Raw genomic sequence first — 20316 nt, 5'->3', positions numbered from 1 at the left:
GTAGCTTCTCCCTTTTCCCTTTCCTCCCTTGCTAGCCTGCACGGCGCCTCCCGACCTCCCCTCCCGACTTCCCTGGAGCGCTCTGCCGCTCCAGAGAGAGAGGCACGACAGCCCGAGTACTGGAGCGTGCAGCGGCCGGACGGCCCTCGGAGCCCGGCACGGTCTTGTTGACGTGATCAGGTCAAATGTCCGTGTCGAACAGAGCACGGGCCGGCTCGACTGTCGGCCGACCGGCCTGGAGTCTGGTGTGATTGACTGACACGCCCCGCTGGAGATTCAAAGCAGGAACGTAGTTTGTATGCCGGCCTGGCAGATCGGTGATAGGTGCATTAACATGCATTTGTATCGGGTTTTACATGGATAATAAGGTTTGGTCATGATTACCATCTGGCCGCAATTCGGGGCCGAATGGTCAATCATGCTAATTATTTGACTTGAGTTCAGTACGCGTGTCATTGCTTCGTTTGTTTGCATACAGGATGTGCCTCAAGGTTTTCAACGCAGCGGTTTTGTTCACGTTTCCAGTGTGTGTGGGAGTTGGCCAGTCAATGCCACGGGAGTATGAGTTAATTACGTATTGTCCGCAATGCCGGTGAAGGCTGCCGAACAAGTGAACCTGATTCGTCAAGTCTGCCGTGACCTAGCTTTTTCCTCTCACGCGTTGTCACCAAAGCGTTCCGTCTATACCCCAACTGCGACCTTGCTCTTATTTTAACCCCGACTCTGTGGACCTAGACGGTGCCGAGTTCACAAACTTTCCGGAGTTTTGGTATAGCCCGACCGCAGTTGCTCCCCGCGGAGTGAACTCTGACGCGCTGCAGCTCTGTGCCCTGCCTGACCCTGGTCGTCCGGGCTGCACGGAGAAGGAAGCTCCGAGTGCGATAATCTCGCATCCGGGTGGCAGGGCGAGCGAATTTGCCGTGTGCATGGTGGTGAGATGTTTCCGTGACAGTCAAGAGTTTTTGGAAGAGCTTAATTTCATGCCGTGAACTTTTTTTTGTCCGATGCGAATGTGCTGGTAGATGACATACGCATTCAGTAGCAGATTGGTATACTCGTAATCAGCCTCACACACATGCACTGTCGTTAACCTTGAGCGGTTGTTTCACAACCCGAGTTGTGACGTCATGGCGGGCACTCGCTCCTGCTTTGTTCACCAGTGCCGGCTGGTACCACCCGTGGCTCCATACAGTCATTCCGCCTTGTCGAGCATTCCACCCCTGGTGATGTGGTCACAGGTCCTTGGTGCTGAATCAGCGCGTCGGAGCGCTGCCTTACCATCAGTGGCGTCACGGTACGACCCGAACCTGTGGCCGTTTTCCTGCGAAACAGCTCGGCGCTAGGCCATGGCCTAGCGCCGAGCTAGGCCATGGCCTAGCTCGGCTAGCTGGGCCGCCCAGCTGGCCGGCCCAGCTGGCCGGCCAGCTGGGCGGGCGGGCGCTACGCGCTACGCGCTGAGTTGCTGGTGTGCCTGAGTTAGGCATGCATGACAGGTGCACTTTCCTGGTAGTCAGGAAGACTTACCTACTATGTGGAGTCTCTGTCTCAAGATATGAGTGTAGATATTGGATACTATCATACTACCACTGCATTTGCGTGTGTATAATCATCAGTGGTTTATTTTTATCACATACTTTTTATGACATCTATCCTCCTTTGCTTTATTTCGTCTCTGTTGTGTCCGTCTCTTCTCGCCTCCTCGCTTTTCCTCCTCCCTCTCGCCCTCCTCTTCCGTCTCCCCTCCTCTGCCGTGCCTGACGCCGCCTATTCCCAGCCTTACGCAGAGAGCGGACAATGACTCTGGCAGACAGTGCGTATCGCCCGCTGTCTCTGCAATGTGTCTCCTGCTGTCAACACTGCCGGCTGTCACTGTCAGCATCGCTCCGCTGTCCGTCGCAGCAGGCACACAGACGTACCAGCCAGCCACGCCCGCATAAACACTGCGAGGCAGTTGGTCTGGAAATAATGACCCGCATTGGGCTGGTGTGGATGACAGGACCCGTAGTACCTTGCAATGACGCTTATTCAAAAGCTCTCAGTCTCAGCTCGCCATTCGCTCGGTGTATTCTGTCCTTGACCTCTATCGATCAGTTCTCACATGCCCCTCAGTTTAACAGTTTCATCGCTGCCGTCTAGTGTGCCTGAAAGTGTATCAGATTCTCTTGAAGTTCTGTTGCAACGATCACTCAGTCTCTCAGCATCTTATCTCGTAGTAACCGTCATCCCTCAGCCCGAAGTCTGGATACTGATGAGTCGGAACCATCTCCAGCCCTCCAGTCAATTCACACCCTACTGCACGATCCCTAATCACCTCAGTCCCTGAATCCCTCAGCCCCTAACTCCCTCAGACCTACATGGAAGGGTATCACATAACCCGTGCCGTCTCGTCGGATGGGCGGTGCTGACGGCTGCGTCCCAGTGGACTGGGAAGACACGCGGCCCCGGCGCCGCGCCTGTCAACATCACTGGCAGGGAGACACGCAGACAGAAGCGGTACGCGGGGATGACTCCCAAGAGACCTCTCCTTCTCCTGCCTTTGTGTGGGCGGACTTGAAGTGCTTTGTTATGTGTGTTTTCTAGACAAGTGATGAGCTTTCGTTTGAATGTGATTCCTGCTTCTGAGCCAGGCTTCTTTAAATCTGAAGCGTCGCTATTCCTTTCTAGAAAATCGCGTTAAGTAATTATTCTTGTTTCCTCGCGCGTGTCAGCCTCATTCACGGTATTAAGCCTTGCGGCACAGCATACCTTACGGCGCGTACTACTTGTGTCATCTACCGGATAAAAGTTGAATGCTGCCTTTGCCCCCAAGCCAGCGCTCACAGGTCGTTGCGCGCGGAGTGCGAACAGAGCAGGCTGTGTTTCTGTTCTGTGCACCCCTACACCAGCGCCCGCATGTGTTGCAGGCTGCAGTGGGATGTGTGCTTCGCAAATCCACGAGTTGTCGATTGACGACTGTACTGGACTGCTGCTGTGGATTGATGACGGTCCTGCTTCCGTCGGTGACATTCGTCTGTCCTCAGCCGTGATAGTAGCCTCCAAATATCACATCTGGCTGGTGACAGATTGGGGTTCTTTTATCATGTATGTTAACTTCACCGTCTGATCCTGGTCTCTTATTACAAGCGCCGTTTGGAATGGTATACCATCCATCCTAAGCCTCTCAAACCAGGATTTTGTCCAGATGTTTTTTTGGGAGCGTTGCAGCTTGGAAACCCCTTGTTGCATGTCGGCTGCTTTTCTCCCCTTCTGAATCCCAAAGCTGCTGGAGCAGGGGCGAGATCTCTCAACCACAGCTTGACAGCAGATACAGCTGCCCTGTTGGTCACCCTAGAGCTGGCGTCTCCCCGTCCCCATCTCTGGCTCCCCAGTTCCCAGCTCTTCCCCTGCCCCAGTGTCGCTGGCGGAGACGGATGTCATAGTCGCCACCCCAGCTCTGGCGTCTCTCCCTGTCCCCGGCCCGCGGGGTCGCCGGATATGGCATACGTCCGGTGCGACGTCTGTGGCGCGCTGCTGACGCCTGCGGCGCAGGTGGCGACAAACGCGGCGCAGTGGCGGTGCCGGCCGGGGAGTGGAGTTCAGGGGTCAGGCCCGGAGGCGGGTGCCGCCGCTGACGACTCACCTGCACGGGCTCAAGTGCGCCCGGTGAGTGGCAGAGGGTGTTTGACGTTATGGCCGGCCATCACGCAGCGCTGAGGCGGGCCATCGCGGAAACGAAACTGAGCCGTGCGGCACAGATTGCCTCGCGGAACTGGAGGCAAGGTCAATGGGCCAACTTTTACTATGGCAAAGAGAGACGTGAATTGGTCCGGTTGTAAACGCATTTTATGTGCGTGATAGCCTCTAACAAACCACAACGAGGAGGCTTCAGCCATTAGTTCGTTACTGAGGAAAGAAAACTTGTCAAGTCACCGTCTTACCTGACTTACTTAATGAAATGAAGGATATTTGAGCTTCCGCTAGTAATTACTAATTAGGTCTAAATTACATATTATTTAACGACATCCTATAGAAAGCTGGCCACAAGCCTTTGACTCTGACGTTGTTATGTCTAGCTGGCTTCAGCTAGGCAGGACGCTACAATTCAAGCTGCTAGTCAGATTTTACGTACCGAGGCAGTTATGATTCATCCAGCACAATCCGGCCTCCGGGCTAACTTGCCTATCGACGAAGGATCATGGGATGACCTCAGCACCAGTAGCCGGGTGTTGCTTTACTCGCTAGTGACGTCATTTTATTCATATCCGTTAAAGAACATGCGATAGCGTGCCTCCCTTATTGAAGCTTGTGTATTCCCGTTAGGGAAGTCATATCAGTTATCTTTTCCAGGCTGATAGCTAAAAATGTGCTCCTCAGTAGCGGCGGAAAACCTTTAATTAAGGGGGGCACTGGCGACTTTTGGTCCCATTCTTTCCATGCAACGTCCATAGGGCTAATGTTAAAATGCCCAAATCAAAGGTGGGCACGGTGCCCCGGTGCCCTCCCCATTCCGCCGCCTATGGTGCTCCTGATTTTATTTATTCAAAGAAGTATCGGCATTCTGTATGCGTGGGACTTTCTGTGTTTCTTCGTCATCAATCAGTCTCGATTACATCGCCATCTGGTGGCGTCGTGTCTCCGCCCTGCGGCAGGAACTGTGCGTTCCGGTGCTACCATTTGTGACACCACCCCTCCTATCTCCCCCTCTCCCCTCCCCTCCATGCACGGTGGTCTGACTCAGCCCTTTGGCACGTGCGGCGTCCCCCTCCCCTCCCTCATAAATCAGTTGCTGGCAGATGCGTGCCCCGACGCACCGCCGGAGGGGGATGGGGGGGGGTCTGGTGGTGACGGGGTCGCACCTTCTCCCCTCCCCACTCCCACTTCCCGTCACAGTGGTGCCAGCTGTCGCTTCAGAAAGTCATATGACAGCGCGCAGTCGCTTCCTTTCAAGCTCACTCACACGCGCGTGTGCTGTCGTATCTCGCTGCCACTGCCGCGGGGCATGACATCAGCTGATTGCGGGTCGCCCGATCAGCTGATCGTACTGGACCCGCTGACCCATTGAAGCGGACATGACCCGGATCGTGTCCGGATGTGAAAGGCGTGAGCGGGGCTGCGTGGCGACATGCAATCAGAGACTAGGAGGGATTTATGGCGCTAGTTATGACATAATGAATCACCACGGCTGTGTGTTGGGGGTAAAGGTCTCGCTAGTGCTCTATTTATAGATCTTGTCATCGGTGAAACGTTGAAGGCTGATGGATGTCTCGTGCGTAGGATGTGCCATAGCAATTAGATCTGAACGCTGCACGCTAATGTTGGGGTTAATTCCATTGCGAAGCTACCCCAAGTTTCTTTGGAAGGCTTTGCTTGGAACTTGGAAGGCTCATTGTGTTTGGTGTCTGGCAGAATGTAGATGACAGGCCTCTTACCACCGGCCTTCGCTGTAACGTATTGCGTGTAATTACACGTTAATTGTCCGCTATATGCGGGTTCGTATCTAGGTCGGCAGCGGCCCTCCCGGGCCACTGTATGGCCTGTCACGCCCATACCAGCATTGGCGTTGTTTTCCGGCTCCGGCTGCGGCTCCGTTTTCAATTAGAGCTGCGTCGGCCGGCCTCCGGCGCTAGCGGCGGTGGCTGCGTCTCGTTAGGCTGGACCGCGTGCTGCGCGCGCTGCGCTGAGGCACGCGGCTGGCCCCGCCCTCTGCTCGGCTGCTGATGACTGACTGACCCTTCGTTACCCCCCCCCCCCCCCCACCTGACCTGGCCCCGGCTGCCACCCCACTGACCGGGCCAGCTCTGGCCGATCCGACCCGGCAGTTGCCGCTCGACTGTTTGGAGCCCGACGTCATGTTTAATTCAGTGGGGTCGTAGCCGGGGTTTGGAGGGTGTTAGTCTAGCGGCTGCCGGAGGAGCAGAGTCTGGGCGGTTCCTGGCACCCTCGGTTGGCTGGAGGGTGGGGACTGGGGAGGGTGGAATGGGGACATAGGATGTTCCAGGAATTTGTGGAGCTCCAGGGCGTTATGCTTTCCTCCATTTTACTGCATATTTGTGGCTCCCCGGAACGTCCTTGTTCGTCCTTCAGCGTGTCCTTTGCCGACCTCCTCAGTATTCTGTTTCCCATCCTCCATTTTTCACTGTCTTCCCTCCGATCCGCCGCCCGCTCTGTCCCTCCTGTCCCTGCCATGTGTCGTCCCATGTCTCATGGTTGGTTAGCCGCCAGCCACGTGTCCCGCTGTCAGGGGAGGCGAGGAACTGATGAGCTTGGTGGGACCGACGGATCTGGGACAGAGGGAGACAGTTGATATCAGCTCCTCGCGCTGTGATGATAGATGACGTCTCCAATCTTTTGTCGTGAGCTAGGACCTGTTGGACTCGTTCTGCAGCTGGTGGGAACCCAAGGACCCATTTCTCATGACTTTATTTTATATTACTACTACCATCAGGCTGCTTTCTCTTTCTCAAGAGGCTTCCTTTGGTTTGATTGTGGTCATCTATGAACAATAAGAGTGTGTTGACTTTCACGACGGCGTTCACGGCTCACGGTTTGATTGGGACGTGACCGTGACTCTGTGGGCTCGCCGTGCCGTCGCCGCCGGGGTGTGCGGAGTACAATCGGTCGGGACGGCGCCGCCGGATCCGGCCCGGCGACTGGGCGGGTGTTTTCTCTTCCTGCGCTCACGGACTTCCGTTGCCGGCACCGTCTGGTACCGCCGCGCCGCCCCTGTGCCGGCCGGGGTTCCCACGCCGGTTAGGTGCGTGGTAGCGGGTCACTGCGGGTCAGCACTAACGGCAGTCCTGAGCCGACCTTCACCGGAATCCAGCGGCGCCGGCCTAGTTCTCCCGGCCGGACGTGCCCCGCTCTGCCGAGAAATGTCCGCCTCAGTCCGAACTGTGGCATTGTTAGCTCCCAGCCGACTCACAGAGGCATGGGTACGGTTGACGAATGAATGGATGCCTGATGTGGGTGATGTCGGCAAGGTTGTTCCCCTTCTTGATCATCCGTTTTATCGCTATCTAACGCTACGATGCATCAGTACTGTACGTCGAAGAAGCACTTAATCACTATCTTACCCTCTTGATTGCCTCGTTGCCTATGACATCATGAATTTCATGGCAATAGTGCCTACCGGCATCCTTCACTGCGTGGAATCGGTTGAATAACAGGAGGTCTGACGTCACGAACTCGGCTTCTGGTCTATTCCCATGGCGCTCAACACAAGAGCAATGATGTTTTCCTCGTCCGTGAACGTTCTGAGTAGGTATCCCTCCCGTATCGGTGGATTGAATATCCAGCTTGGGTCAGAGTCAATCAGAGGACATGTGATGTCATGAGTCAAAAATAGACATAACTGCGTATATTATTCATCAGTTGAGTTTAACCCTCGCCGGACCTATTGGTTTTCTACATACGCGCCGGCCGAGGGGGGGGGGGGGGCGGGTACGACCCCCCTCGCCGTTTCGCCCCTGGTGGAGCTAGCGCGTCGCGGAAAAAACGAGCGTGTGCGCCGTTACGAGAGGCAGAGATTGGTACCCGATTTTAAGGTCCTAGGTCAACCGGTGACCTCTGAGGTCAGGTCAAGTGCCCCAAGGTACGGTTCAGTTTTTGGTGAATAACTTCGCAAAAAACGGCCGCAGAGCGCCGATTTTGGCAGCATCGTGTTCGTCTCGCTCAGGCGCGTCGAATGATATACTTTTTGTCCGGGTCAGGTCAACTTGGGGTGTTGACCTCAGGTCAAGGTCAGGTCAGCACCCCCAGGTCACGAAGTTGGTCGAAAGAGGTCATGTCGCATATCATTCGATTCGGCAGGTCTTCCTGAGTCCATTGGTGGCTTTCCCGACCCGCTAGCTCAATTTCATCAAGAGTTATTGACGAAAAACTAATATGACCTTGATGACGTCATAAATGACGTCACGCAAGGTCAACATTGCAAAAGTGACGCATCTAACCTTGCAAGGAGTGCATCAAATCACGATTCTGTGTGCTTGAGATAGTTGGAGATCGTTCCCGGTGCCAGAATAGCAGTTTGAATTTTTCCCCATTGACTTATAATGGTGAGGTCACGAAAATGACCTGACCTCATATGACCTTTAGGAAAAATCCGAGATATACAAATTGTGGGACTCATAATGGATACTAGATCCTGCAAGTTTCATTTCCCTGTGACATCTCCTCTGGCAGTGAGGGCGTTGTGAAGTTGCGACATCTGAAGACCGTGCAGAGGTTCACTTATGACGTCATAGGTCAGTGACCTGACCTGACCCAAAAATGCGGTTGGTGTCAAAAGATCCGGCTTGGATCAAAGGTCAGGTATGCCAAGTTTCAGCTCTCTATCGCCAGCGTGTTCGGAGCTATCGCGAAAAAACCCTATGGGGGGGCGGCACCCGCCCCCCCCCCCCCTCGGCCGGCGAGGGTTAAGTAGTTCCATTGTATAGTGGATAACGTTGAACTAACGCACGCATAACTTTGGCCTTGGTTATATTGAATAGCCACATGCCTACGTATGTCTCCGATTTCGGTAAACATGTACTCTTACTTTGTCATTCATTGATTGTTGCTCTCGCTGGGTGGATCCGATCCATATCGCCCCTCCCATCTCCGACTTCTTTGAATCGTCCGGAAGTGCCCGGCGAAATGATATCAGCAGTCTTTCCGGATGGCTGCTGTCGGTCTCGAGTCTCGACGCCACCTTGCTATCGCCCTGGTGTGTTATCGATCGTTTCTAGGACGTACCGAGCTCGCTGGCGGAGCTGCGCAGGTGACTCTCCGTCTGCAGGCTCGGTGTTCGCTCCCTCCATGTGTTTACAGTTCGGACACGGCAGGTTTGTTTGAGCTGTACCCAGAAGGTCGGGTTTATTTTCGGCCACAGAGCTTTGTCTAACAAGTCACCGTCATATCTAGGATTGAGGTGTGCCGCGGGGATTTCACTGCCATGGTGGAAATGCATGTGAAACTGCCCAGATGTCATGTTTCTAATAAGGATCGTGGGGAACATGCTCCACCGTCGTTGAAAAATTTCGCACTGGTTTTCTGATTGTGGTGCGCTGTGACAGACAGCTGACTGAACAGAGTATTCCTGAAGTTGTTCTGAGCATACTCTCTAAGTTAACTCCTGGGACTTGGGGCTGAATTTCCCTGGCATTAAGAACTTCGAATCAGCTAATGCATCTGCCAGTTCAATTTATGTGATGGCTTAGTGCTAACAAGCTTCTGTCAGAGAAATCCATTTTACCACCGCGCCCTGCCTCATCACTTTAACTTTGTCTATTTTTATCAATCAACCTCTCCCCAAATCCCGATGCAGTCGCCATGGTAGCGCATATTTCCCGCGTCAATACGCCGTATGTTCGATCGGTCCTTCCGTCCTTCCGTCACTTTTTGCCGCCGCAGCGGCGCGTCATTGTGCGTCGGTCGCCGCGCGTGCGCTGTGCTTGTCACGCCCGTCACGCCTGACCCGGCGTCACGCTGAATCACGCTCTGTGACCCTCTTCTGCGCGCGCTGCGCCTGCCTACCTCTAACGGGAGGCGGGCCGAGTCACTGGTATATCCGCTTCGCTTCCTCGGTTGTGAAATGGATAGGATACCCGAGTGCGTGGCCGATGCTGACTGGTCTGCCGTGTGGTTTGCGGGAGTTTGCGGGAGTGTGGCGGCTGTCACGGACCGACTGTGCCACAAAATAACGGGAGCTTTTTGTTGTGCAGTGACGGGCCGTTTTCCTGATTTTTGGCTTGTGGTGTCAGAGGAAGCTGAATAACTCGCTAATCGCGTAATCACGGATTGATTCATCCACCGAGTAGCGTCGTGCGTCTCGTTCGCATTGTTCTTTTGTCAGTTTATTTATCTTCATCATATCGGCTAACGGGAATGTCTTTAAAAATGATCAATGATCATTGATCAATGATCATCCTTATTTGAAAACAACATCTTAAGATATATTTTGGTCACTTTTCACCCATTACCCCTGATCTAACCGGTGATTATCCTCTCCGCAGACGGAAGACCCGTGAGAAGACTCGCGAGTCGTCGGGCGGCGACTCGGACGAAGATGTGGTGCCCCTGCTACGCACCATCTCTGTCGACGACACCCCTGAGCGTGAGCTCGACCCGCGGGCTCGCACCAACAGCATCGATCCAGACGAGGTGTTCACGGCCAGCTCAGGTCAGTTCCAGGGCGGGGATACCAGCAAAACAGGGGAAGCATTGCGCACATGGCACATAAACAGGCATAGATAGTCCGTTATGGAGAGGTTGTAAGCTAGTTATATGCATACCTACATTGCACCCTAACCATGTGGACGATTGAATGATACAGGTGCGCCTGCAACGCAAGTGCGGCCCATGTGCTACAATCGTCGCATTCTAACGCAGTTTGATTGTTCGTGGTATGTCATGGTTGATCAGTACGGTATTTTAAAGATGCTAATTGTTTAGCCTGACTTGATGATCAAAATTGTCAATGTCTGTCGTTCCAAAAGACCGACATCGAAATCGAGAACTTTGTTTAGTGCCTGAACGGACACTTAAAATGTTCTGCGTAGGATAGATTTCAACGCCAGTTAATTATCGTGAGAGAAACTCGAGCTGCGGTTTTCTGTGGCGCGTTAATGGCTCTCTACCTGTCCTGTCGTGCCGTGCCGTAGCCATTACCGCGTTGTTTAGGGATGTCGACGTCCTCTCCAATGAGCTATGTGGACCAAAACGCGATCATTACGTAATGGAGAGATAATTCGTTTTTAGAAATGTGCCCCTTGGTGAGTAAATATCTTGGTAACACAGATACCGTAGTAACGCAAGATGACCCAACCGTCCAAAGTCTCCTTCTGCTCCGTTTCGTCAGACTTCGACCGTTGTTTCCGTCGCCTTCGCTTCCCTTCTGAGGACTTATCTCCCTTGCGGTCTTTTCCAACTCAGCAGCATCCCACTCCCCGTGGTAATCCCTGGCCATACCCGTCATCGTTCACCCCCCCCCCCCCCCCCCCGACACACTACATCCACTGATAGCAGCCTCAGTACACAGATGACTGTCGCACAGTGACGTCACGATGACGTCACTGAGTCGGCTGCTGTGCGGGCGCCAGCTGCTGTTCCCCGATGTTTCCCGTCACGAGGCCAGATTAGATATAGACAGACAGACCGCAGCTCTGTGGAGAGGCAGCTGACGGTGGACTCGCTGTATGGGAGAGGCAGTAGATGGTCGCTTTGGCTTTCGGCATATAGTTAGTTTTAGAAAAAGTCAGGGATTGGTTTTTAAAGATCACTTTGTGGTAGTCAGAGGATATTTTCCTGAGGATATGCTAGTACGCCTATTCATGGTATGAGATGACGGAAAGTGTTAGATATAGGGAACTACATAGAACGGAAAGAAAGGTCAACGTCATAGATACTTATCACCGCGATACGACATAATTCTAGTGATTTGGAGTTATTGTATGTGGGTGTGGAATGCTGGTTAAGCCTTTAGGCTCTCGGATTAGGAGGAAATGACCAGAAGTTTACTCGGCTCGAAGTTCACGGCCATTAGATAACAAGAGAACACGTCCAGTAGGTTGCTGCCACATGCTGGCTAGTAATCAATGGCCTGCGCCCTTTATCCCATACAATGGAGCTGATTGCTTCAGTGCACTCCTGGCATGCCAGCCTGCATGGACTGTGCACTGTGCGGTGCACGCACCTTGCACGCTCGCCGCTCCAAGCACCGGGCAGTCGTGCACGGCATATCGTGCGGATAAGTGGATTACATAAGGTCACGACGCAAGAGCCGGCTCAACACTCGATCCCGGCCGCCGCACCCCTTCGCTTCTTCGGCTGCCGGCTACCATTCGGTGATCTCATCTCGTGCAACTCCCAGCCCATCCCACGCCCCAATCGCACCGACCGTTCTTCCTCGTGGGCTCATCGCTCGTGCCGCGCCCTTCCCAATTGGTCCGTCTCGACCGCCGCTGGGTCCAAAATCAGTCCTTATTTGCGGAGCACGCCGGTCCGCCTTGCACAATGCTGTTTTGGTCGGCGTTGGCTGGTGCTGAGTTGCCGGTGTTGTCGGTCGGTGTTTGTCGCTGTTTTTGCCTGCCAGCCGTCACTTCCCTGTTGACGGGTCTCATTTGCACGCTAATTTGGCTCTCGGTCGGGTGCCTGGTAGACTGTGTGCACGTGCGGACCTTGGCGGCCGGTGAGTGTGGGGGTGGTACAGGGCGGAGGACCTGCGGTCTGCCCGGCCGGTCGGCGCTGTCGGACGCCCCAGGTGCTCGCTGCTGGGCAAGGCTTGGGAGCAGCTGTCCGCCAGTCCGTGCCCCGCGCGTGCTCGCCGGTCACCACCTGCACACCATGGTGCAGTGTGCACGGTGCGCGGTGCAGAGAGTGCAGAGAGTGCAGCCACCCGCTGCCCGGTGACCGGCTGAGGCGGACCTTGGGCGGCGGCTCGTCAGCCATGCGTTACCTCCGGCGCCCCCGGCCTCGCCGCTGTCAGCCCCCTCTGCCCCCGCCCCGTCTTGCTCAACTGGACAGCTTGACCGCGATCCGACCCCGGCCCCGTCCCGACGGCGGCGGCGGGCTGGAGTACTTTCACAAGTGTTGGTCAGCTCGCCGGCTCGCTCGGCCCGCGGCACACTGGGTCGCAGCCCCTGACCTTGGCTCGGGTGTCGGTGTGGGCGCTCGGCGCCGCTGGGAGTCATCCACCACTCGAGTCCCGCCCACGATCGCGCCCACGGAGGGAGGATCGGAGAGATGATGGACCCCATGTGGGCTTCAGGCGAATGCCGTATAGGGGCACGGCGTGTTAAATGGCTGCTTGCTGGAGCCTCCAGTAAGGCTGGTTGGGAAACAATGCGTTCTGTCGTTCGAATGCTGTGTGAAATTGGCTGTTTGCATGCAGGGCGGCCACTAGTGTTGAATAATGGAGTATGCGGGGCCGTTTTGACCCGACTCAGGAAGAGAAGGGCGTGATTTTTACCCGGTCGCGTGTTTCGGTCACGGGCGATTGGACCGACCCCCGACTCTGACTCCTTTCACTTCCCAAAGCGGGAGAGCGTGGCGACCAACGAGCTGGTTATCAGCTGATCGAAAACGCTCGAAATGCGAGGCACGGCGGACCGGACAAATGCCCAAAGACATATATTTCTCAATTCTCCCTAGTGCCGCAATAGGCACGCCACTAGGCAGGTCTGAAGCACCGTTATCTTTGTGGGATTTGTCAGTGGGCGGACCCATTCAAGCTGTATTGAGAGTGGATAGGTTCTCGTTTGATATAATCTTCCCCGTTTATTAGTGGATGTTTAAGGTTTATCCATTCCACGCACGGCTTCGATCAGTGTCATAGGCAGGTCGTCTTTCGGAAATAGGAAACATCAGCGGAACGAGCTGCAATTCCCTATCCTGCCTTCATTGCTACTCAAGAGCGATTGAAATCGCGCCTCGAATGCGATCATCACAATTGCAAAGCTGCGGTATCTGATCCTAGGTAAAGCGGGCGTTAGAGCCATTTGCCTTGGTATTGTGCTATGGTTTGGTCGAACTTGTCCATGACAATACCGGTAGTTTTGGCGTCAAATGGTTTCAAGGAATAGTCTGCTCAATCGGATGGCGAAGGTCGAATGCATACGTGCTATGAAGCGTAGGCCGATTCGTAATGCGATTTGTAGTTTGTTCACTTGATCTTTCGAAGTTCGCGTGCTTAGGTGATAAATATGTACATATGTGTGCTGTTTAATATCTGCTGAAATCATGGGTCATTTTCAATGGTGGGTTCGAGTTGACGTATTTTTCCAGGCATTGCATGTTTTCAAGTATCGGGTATTATTAATAATTCACCTGCGAAGGACATGCTGATTTTTTCTTAAGGATAAGGTATAGCTGGCTTTAATTTATGATCCACGGCGTATCAGCCACCGCCACCAGATCAAAATGCAAATGAACCAGATGCTCCGTATACCTTACCTCTGGAGCTGATTTGCAGTGGACGAGCCGTGCTTTAATGTGAGTGGATCTCGGCTTTAATCAAACCAGTAAGGCGTTATCATTTTCCTGGGAAGGCTGGATTAACCCGGGCGGCGCGGCGGTCTGACAGCTCTCAGCTGCCAGAGCCGCTGCTCAGGCGTCCGAGCTCGCTGCTAGGGAGTCCTAGGCGCTGCCGGGTAGTTCGCTGACACGACGGCACTCGTCACTGAAAAGGGGTCAGAACGGCAGAGCACCATTCTGAGTGTGAAAAAATGTGCTCAGCAGAGGGCTATCTACCCTTCGACATCCGATGCAGGCATAAGACGCGGGGGCATGGTAACAGTTATCGCACGGAGACGCTGTCACCGTTCATCGATGCCACCTCGCTGGCCGCCTAGCCGCTGATAGTCCATCTGTCGGGCCAGCCGGCGCGGCGTCTCCGGTACCGTCACCGTTACGTGACGTTCACGTGACGTGATGTGACGTGACGTGACGCCATGTCCGACGCGAGTAACGCTGATAAACAAAACGCCGCGCTGTTGGTGTTCGTCACATACCTACAGGATCAGCGGCACCGGCAGCGCACGGCTGGTATTGGAACGTGTGACTTGTCAAACTCAGACAGCCGGTGTTCATACAGGTAGCTACGTGTCAGCTGGTTGATTTTGGCTCTGAATCAGAGTCACCGCACAGGCTCAGATGCCCGCAGTTCAGCAAGCGTCACTCCTGGCGTCCGTATCTTGCTCTGGCTGGACCTGGCAGGACATTTGTTCGGTGTTTGACTGTGGGCAGACGGCTGGCCGGCCGGCTGGCGAGCTCCAGCCGCCAGCCGCCGCCGCCTCAGCCGCGTTACCAGCACATTCCAGCGTGGTGCTCCCGGCGGTGGTGCGGTGGTGACCGAGCACCAGCCTCCGATAGTCGGTCGGCCGGCGCCGTGGGAGCAGTCACGATTCTGACCGACTGGGGTCAGCGAGCGTCGAGCGGGCCAGCGGGCTGGTCGGTGGGTGGGGCTGGTCGGCATGGCGGGCTTGGTGAGAAGGAATTCGTCGCCGAACTCGTAGCTGACTGAACACTTAAATTTGGCTGCACTGGGCGGGTTCGCTTGAACTCTGCGATGCATGGTTGTCCGTCGTTCCGTCCGTCCCGAGGTCCCAGGCTCCGTATGATCATTTCTCCCATGCCTATCAAGCATGTGGGAGATGGGCGGGAGAAGGGACGGAGTACGAGAGCTGAGAAAATTAGGGCTGTCGGTCTGACAAGCGAGGGGGTTATAGAGCGTCCCTCCCGAACAAACACCTCACCTTCTCACCAACCGGCCGCAGTGACGTCACCAACAACATGACGTCACCCGCCAGCTGACGGCGATGGATGTGTTGTGGTCGCCTCAGCCGCCCGCGGGGTGCACTGTGTGTCCCTGCTGACGGCTGAGGTGGATCGGTGACAGCGCGAGCTACCCTCCTCCAGTGCATCGCTCAGCTGAGAGGGACGGGTGACACGGGTCGGGTCAGGTGTCGGAGGGGAGAGGATGGGTCGGAAGATGGTGTGAGAAAGAGTTACGGTGTTCCGCACGCTGCGCTATGAAAAATGTGGAACTATGAATGGCGCTTAAAAAAATGGGCTTACTGAATTGCAAGCAATCTGTACATATCTTATGATCAAAAGCATGCCTGCCAAGCATCTGCCTTTTATCTTAGTGTCGTGGTTAGTGCGTATGCGGTCTTACTCTTCAGCTTTCCATTTCCTTTCTGTCCAAACAATATAATTCGCTGTTTGGATGCTATGCCCGCCCAACTTACCATCTACTATATGATCATTACTGTACCATCATCCGCATACATTTCGGGATAGCATTCCGGGCTCAGTTGAGTCAGAACTCGAGTCACGCACGGGTCGTTAGTGCCGTGGGCTCACCTCCGAAGCTCGCCGGGGGCCGGGCCGAACGGGGACGCCCTGCTGAACTCTCACGGGGGATCGGGACAGCGACGAAAACAGTAATTTAGCGGTAATGAGAGCGTGGGCCGAATTCAGCGGATGGAGGGCAGAATGCTGCCTCTGGTACTCGAACGAAGAAGGGTTAAGCTGTGCTACTGAGAGTCAGCGAGAATCGACAGATGAATGACAAGCTGAACGAAATGTTGCATTAGGTAGGCCAATCCGCTCGTTTGGTACTCTAATAGGATTGCTCGTGAAGTGGTGCTGTTTTGAAGGCTTAAAACTCTTTTCAGCTGCAGTCGTTGGATTGTAGGCGATTTGGTGTTCGCTTAGCAGGAAGGTGACTGTTGACGTAAGCTGCTCATCGACCATTTCCCTCAATATTAAATAATGCTACTATTAATAACATAATGGTCTGTGTACATTGACCTCAATGGTGCGGACGATCGAAGATGGGCTTTGAACACCGTTTGTCGCTGGAATGGATCGGTAATGGTTACTTAGTCGCTAATGGAGCCGTTCCTTTAATGGCAATCGATGTGTACTTTGAAATCGTTTGAGCGTCGCTCGTGTCGAAATGAACTGCTCTTCGTGTGGCCTAATTTCAATGGAGCGCGCGCGACTCTGTTCGACTCTGTTAGGCAACGCATGCGAAGTCTTGGGGACTCTTTTTTGTCATTTTCGCAACGCGTGATGGCTCGCAAGGACGCACTCGACGGTCTTGCTTTGTGTTTGATTTCTCATCGTCACCTTCGTTCACCTTTCGCTCATGGCTCAAAATCCATTCTCAATGGCTTTTTGTCACCAGGCCTGAGGTTTATTGGCTCCAAGGCTACTTGGAGCCTGTTTAACCTCTTAGCAAGCTGGAAAGTTCAATGATGATCCGATAGCTTTTTAATCCTGGGAACCCTAGAAACAATATTCTCATGTAATATTTCTGTCCCTTGATTTCATTGTGATAGGCTTGGACTTCTCAAAGCCCACACCCATCATTGTTTCGCCTTTCTTTTCGGAACATGCATTTTATCTCGCTTTCTTTAGTTGTGTGCATCGAACTGCCCATTATTCCGTAAAAGAAACATGCTATACCACTTGTAATTTGCATATCAGCCTGCTAAGGTAAAAGCGTGACTGCTGACGAGGTGGAATACCAACACAAAGACAGCGACTATTTTCACTTTCGGATCCCTCTTGAAATGTGCCTGTCAGCCTCGGTGTGACAGTTCATAAAATTCCAGAGGCATTGGGAATTATCTTGGGGCGACGCATTTCGATTTACCAATCAATCCTGGCGCGCTGAAGCGTATCATTATGGGACATGTCTTCTCGCTTTCATCCCGGGTCTAGTTCGGGGCGACTTTCCCGCCTGACCGGGTCTGTTGGGACGGGGTACAAGTCACCTAGCGATACGGGAGAGAGAGAGAGGACCAAAGGCCGCAGAGGCGTCACGGTTCGGGGAATAAGTGAGAGTAAGCTGCACCCAGCGGTGGCTGCGGTCAAATGCTCTTACGTGGTCCTGTCGAACCCAAGCTTTAGCGCTGGTCTGCTGCACGTGACCGGAACGATCTCTCGTCCGCGACCCGACACCTTTGCGCTGCATCAACCCGGGACTGACGGCGGGTCGACCGCAACAGCACCGCGTCACATGCACTCGGTGTCACACTGTCACCGGCCGGGCGTCACGGCGCCCGTCACACTGTCAGTTGTCACCGACCGGGCGTCACGGGACCGCGTCACACCGAGATCCGCGCTGCCAGAGCGTCACAGTGTTACGCTGGGCCGTCATAGTGGCCTGCCGAGCCGTCACAGCGTTACGTCGATGGTCACGATCCGTTACGCGGTGGTGTAACAGAAGCCCGGCCAGAAAGCTGTCCGATTTCAAGCTGTCTTCATGACCTGCTCGATCGCTCACCAAGCTGACGGTCGGGACGAGGTGGTGGAGAAAAGAACCGAAACAAAGCCTCTTCATTTACGGTGGAATATTTAACTATAGCTAAGTGGCTTTCACCGTACTTCATTGCCTGTTGACCTATTTCGGCGCTACCTGGCTTGTTAGCCGGTCGCGGACATGTTCTTATGGAAGCCTCCACCTGCTCCAAACACTGATCCAGCCTGTTTTGTCTTCGGTCGGCTCCTCGCAAGGCGTTGATCGGCCGGGTGCAGAGGAGAGCGCGGCGTTTTTGCCTTGGAGCTGGGAGCGCCGCCCGCATCCTTGGCATATGCTAAACGAGCGGCCGGGTCTGTTTGCTGGCCCAGGCTCGGGACGGATGATGGGATGAAAAATGGAAATTCTCGGATGTTTGGGATGGCCGACTGGGACTGTACGCATAAGAGTCAGCTCTGGCATCGCGTCGGGTGGACGACCTTCGAAGTGCGGCTGTAGAAAAACCAACAAATTGATATGCGTTCCATGTTATGGAAGCGCATCAAGACTTCTTCAGACGGGCATGGCTTCACTGAAAGGCATGTTACCATGGGTTACAAGGCCATGCGTTGTTTTGTCAGTCCACAGTTCTGTGATTTGCCCTGCGTCGTGACGGTCCCATTGCTGTGATTTGACTGGGCTTGGACAGAGAATCGTGACTCTGTTATGCTAGTGTAGCTCGGATATAACCTGGAACCTGCAGAGCTGAGTCGGAGCTCTGCCATCTGCCTGGTTTCACCCAGAGCTACTGTGTGCTGAGTAGACTCACAACTCGTGGTTCAGGTTCATTACGACGAAAAGATGCCGGTCTCACGCTATGCGAACTGGTATCAGCTGTGGTTGGGAAACATGAGACTGAGAGGAATGTGCGGCCTCTAGACCAGTTCTTAGCGTAGGAATGAACAATGTGAAAACGATTTCGGTGGCGACTTTGTGCTGCTATTGGTCCACAAGAAGTTGTTACATACGAACACCGTTCTAATTGTAGCGTGGAATAATACGCTCGGCTCGAGCCCGGGCGATTTCTCAGCTACATTTGGGTGCGCACGCTGATGGTCGTGGTCCCCATTTTATTGGTAATTTATTCAGTTCCGTGTGAGTTTGCGGCTCACCACAGGAAGTCGTTGCGGTCAGTCGGGCAAGTCGAACCGAGTGTCGGCCTCAGCGCTGAACGACGGAAGCAAAAACCGGTAATCGCCCCTCAGTTTATTTGTAACCAGTTATAATGTAATTGCTTATGGGCTATCGTGTGTTGTTCCATAGCAAAAACGAATGCTAGCTTAATTGATGTTAAATGAGCTATCGCTTTATGTTTCTGAAAGCGTGATACCTTTTTTTACAGTCATCAACTCACCTTTTTTTGCCATTGCAATGCCCAAAGCTCTTGACAACCACACTTCTCGAGTATGCTCCTAAATAAGCACAGCTCTATTACCGCATACATTCCCGTCGCTTGACGGACGAGCAATTATGGTCCTACGATCAGTCTCTGAGACAGTTTGCCCGGTGACCGGTCACCTCAGCCTAGAGCTGCCATTAATTTCGCCCCACGAGCACGCCGTCGCGCGCAGAGCTCGGAGCTAGACAGTCACCTCTAGCCAGCGGGCCGGGGTGCGACCTGTGACCCCAGAACAGGAACTGTTGGCCGCATAATTAATGACGTGCCCTGCCAGTAGGCTTCTTCGGGTCATTGCGCTAGATGGTCGGATGGACGGAGGGTGGAATGGAGGTGGCGGTGACGGTAACGTAAGTGACGGTAATGTTGATGGTGACAGTAAATGATAGTATGGATGGCTGTGGTCGCCGTGAATTCCTGGATGATGAATGAAGACCGCACCATTTAAATACAAAGCTCCACTGTTACGTCTTGGTCTGTGTCGGCTCGGCCCGCGGCCGTAGGGTCCCGTTCCTCCACTGCACGTCAGCATGGCAGATGGCTCCGTATGCGAGTCGTGTTCAGTGACTGTGGTCGCGCCCCTCATTCCTCCATCTCTCCATGGACCGGTCACGAGCGCTTACATCTTCTTTCCACGCGTCGTACTCGTGAGCACTTCTCCGACCTCTCCACGCACGCCACCGAGCGCTTTGTGTGGAAAGGTGAGAAATTGAAGGGCCCTGGAACACCCTCTTCCATGTCGGATTATCTTGATGGGCTACTTGTTACCGGCGGTTGTGTTGTGAGGCGGCAGATGGTCTGAATAGAAGCGGCGAGTGTCTGTAAGTACGCAGCAGGCCAGACTGGGGATTGAGGCAGACGAACTACGTGTAATCTTCTGACCCATCGCGGACGGTGAACTGTGCTAAAGGCTTTCATGACGTGGCCTAAAATGTGTCAGAGATTGTGGCCTTCTTTTAGGGTGAATTGATGGATATTATTTTGACGGCGTCAGTCACCAACAATTGTGACCCCGCCACGCTGTGTGTAGCTGTCTCGGCAGCTCATGTCTGTAGTAGTCTGACTCGACCCGCTCTGGTCTGTCGCCAGCTGATCCCTCCCGCTCTGATCTGTCACTATCTGACCTTCCCCCTCTCAACTGTCGGCGCCTGTCAGC

The 20316-nt window shown here is 54.1% G+C and overlaps 1 protein-coding gene across 1 annotated transcript in view; it reads left to right on the top strand.

The window, feature by feature from the left end:
* Positions 1-20316, top strand: part of LOC122383571 (active breakpoint cluster region-related protein-like) — a 76208-nt gene that overhangs the window by 15272 nt on the left and 40620 nt on the right. Inside the window, exon 2 of the mRNA XM_043370121.1 lies at positions 9972-10138. Coding sequence (XP_043226056.1) covers positions 9972-10138 — 167 coding nt within the window. The remainder of the gene's footprint in view (positions 1-9971; positions 10139-20316) is intronic.

The sequence above is a fragment of the Amphibalanus amphitrite genome, unplaced genomic scaffold (assembly GCF_019059575.1).
Source record: "Amphibalanus amphitrite isolate SeventyFive unplaced genomic scaffold, NRLGWU_Aamphi_draft 000167F_arrow, whole genome shotgun sequence".
In the NCBI taxonomy this organism is placed as follows: domain Eukaryota; kingdom Metazoa; phylum Arthropoda; class Thecostraca; order Balanomorpha; family Balanidae; genus Amphibalanus; species Amphibalanus amphitrite.
The sequence above is the reverse complement of the archived record's forward strand: the minus strand, read 5'-3'. Positions and strand labels throughout refer to the sequence as shown.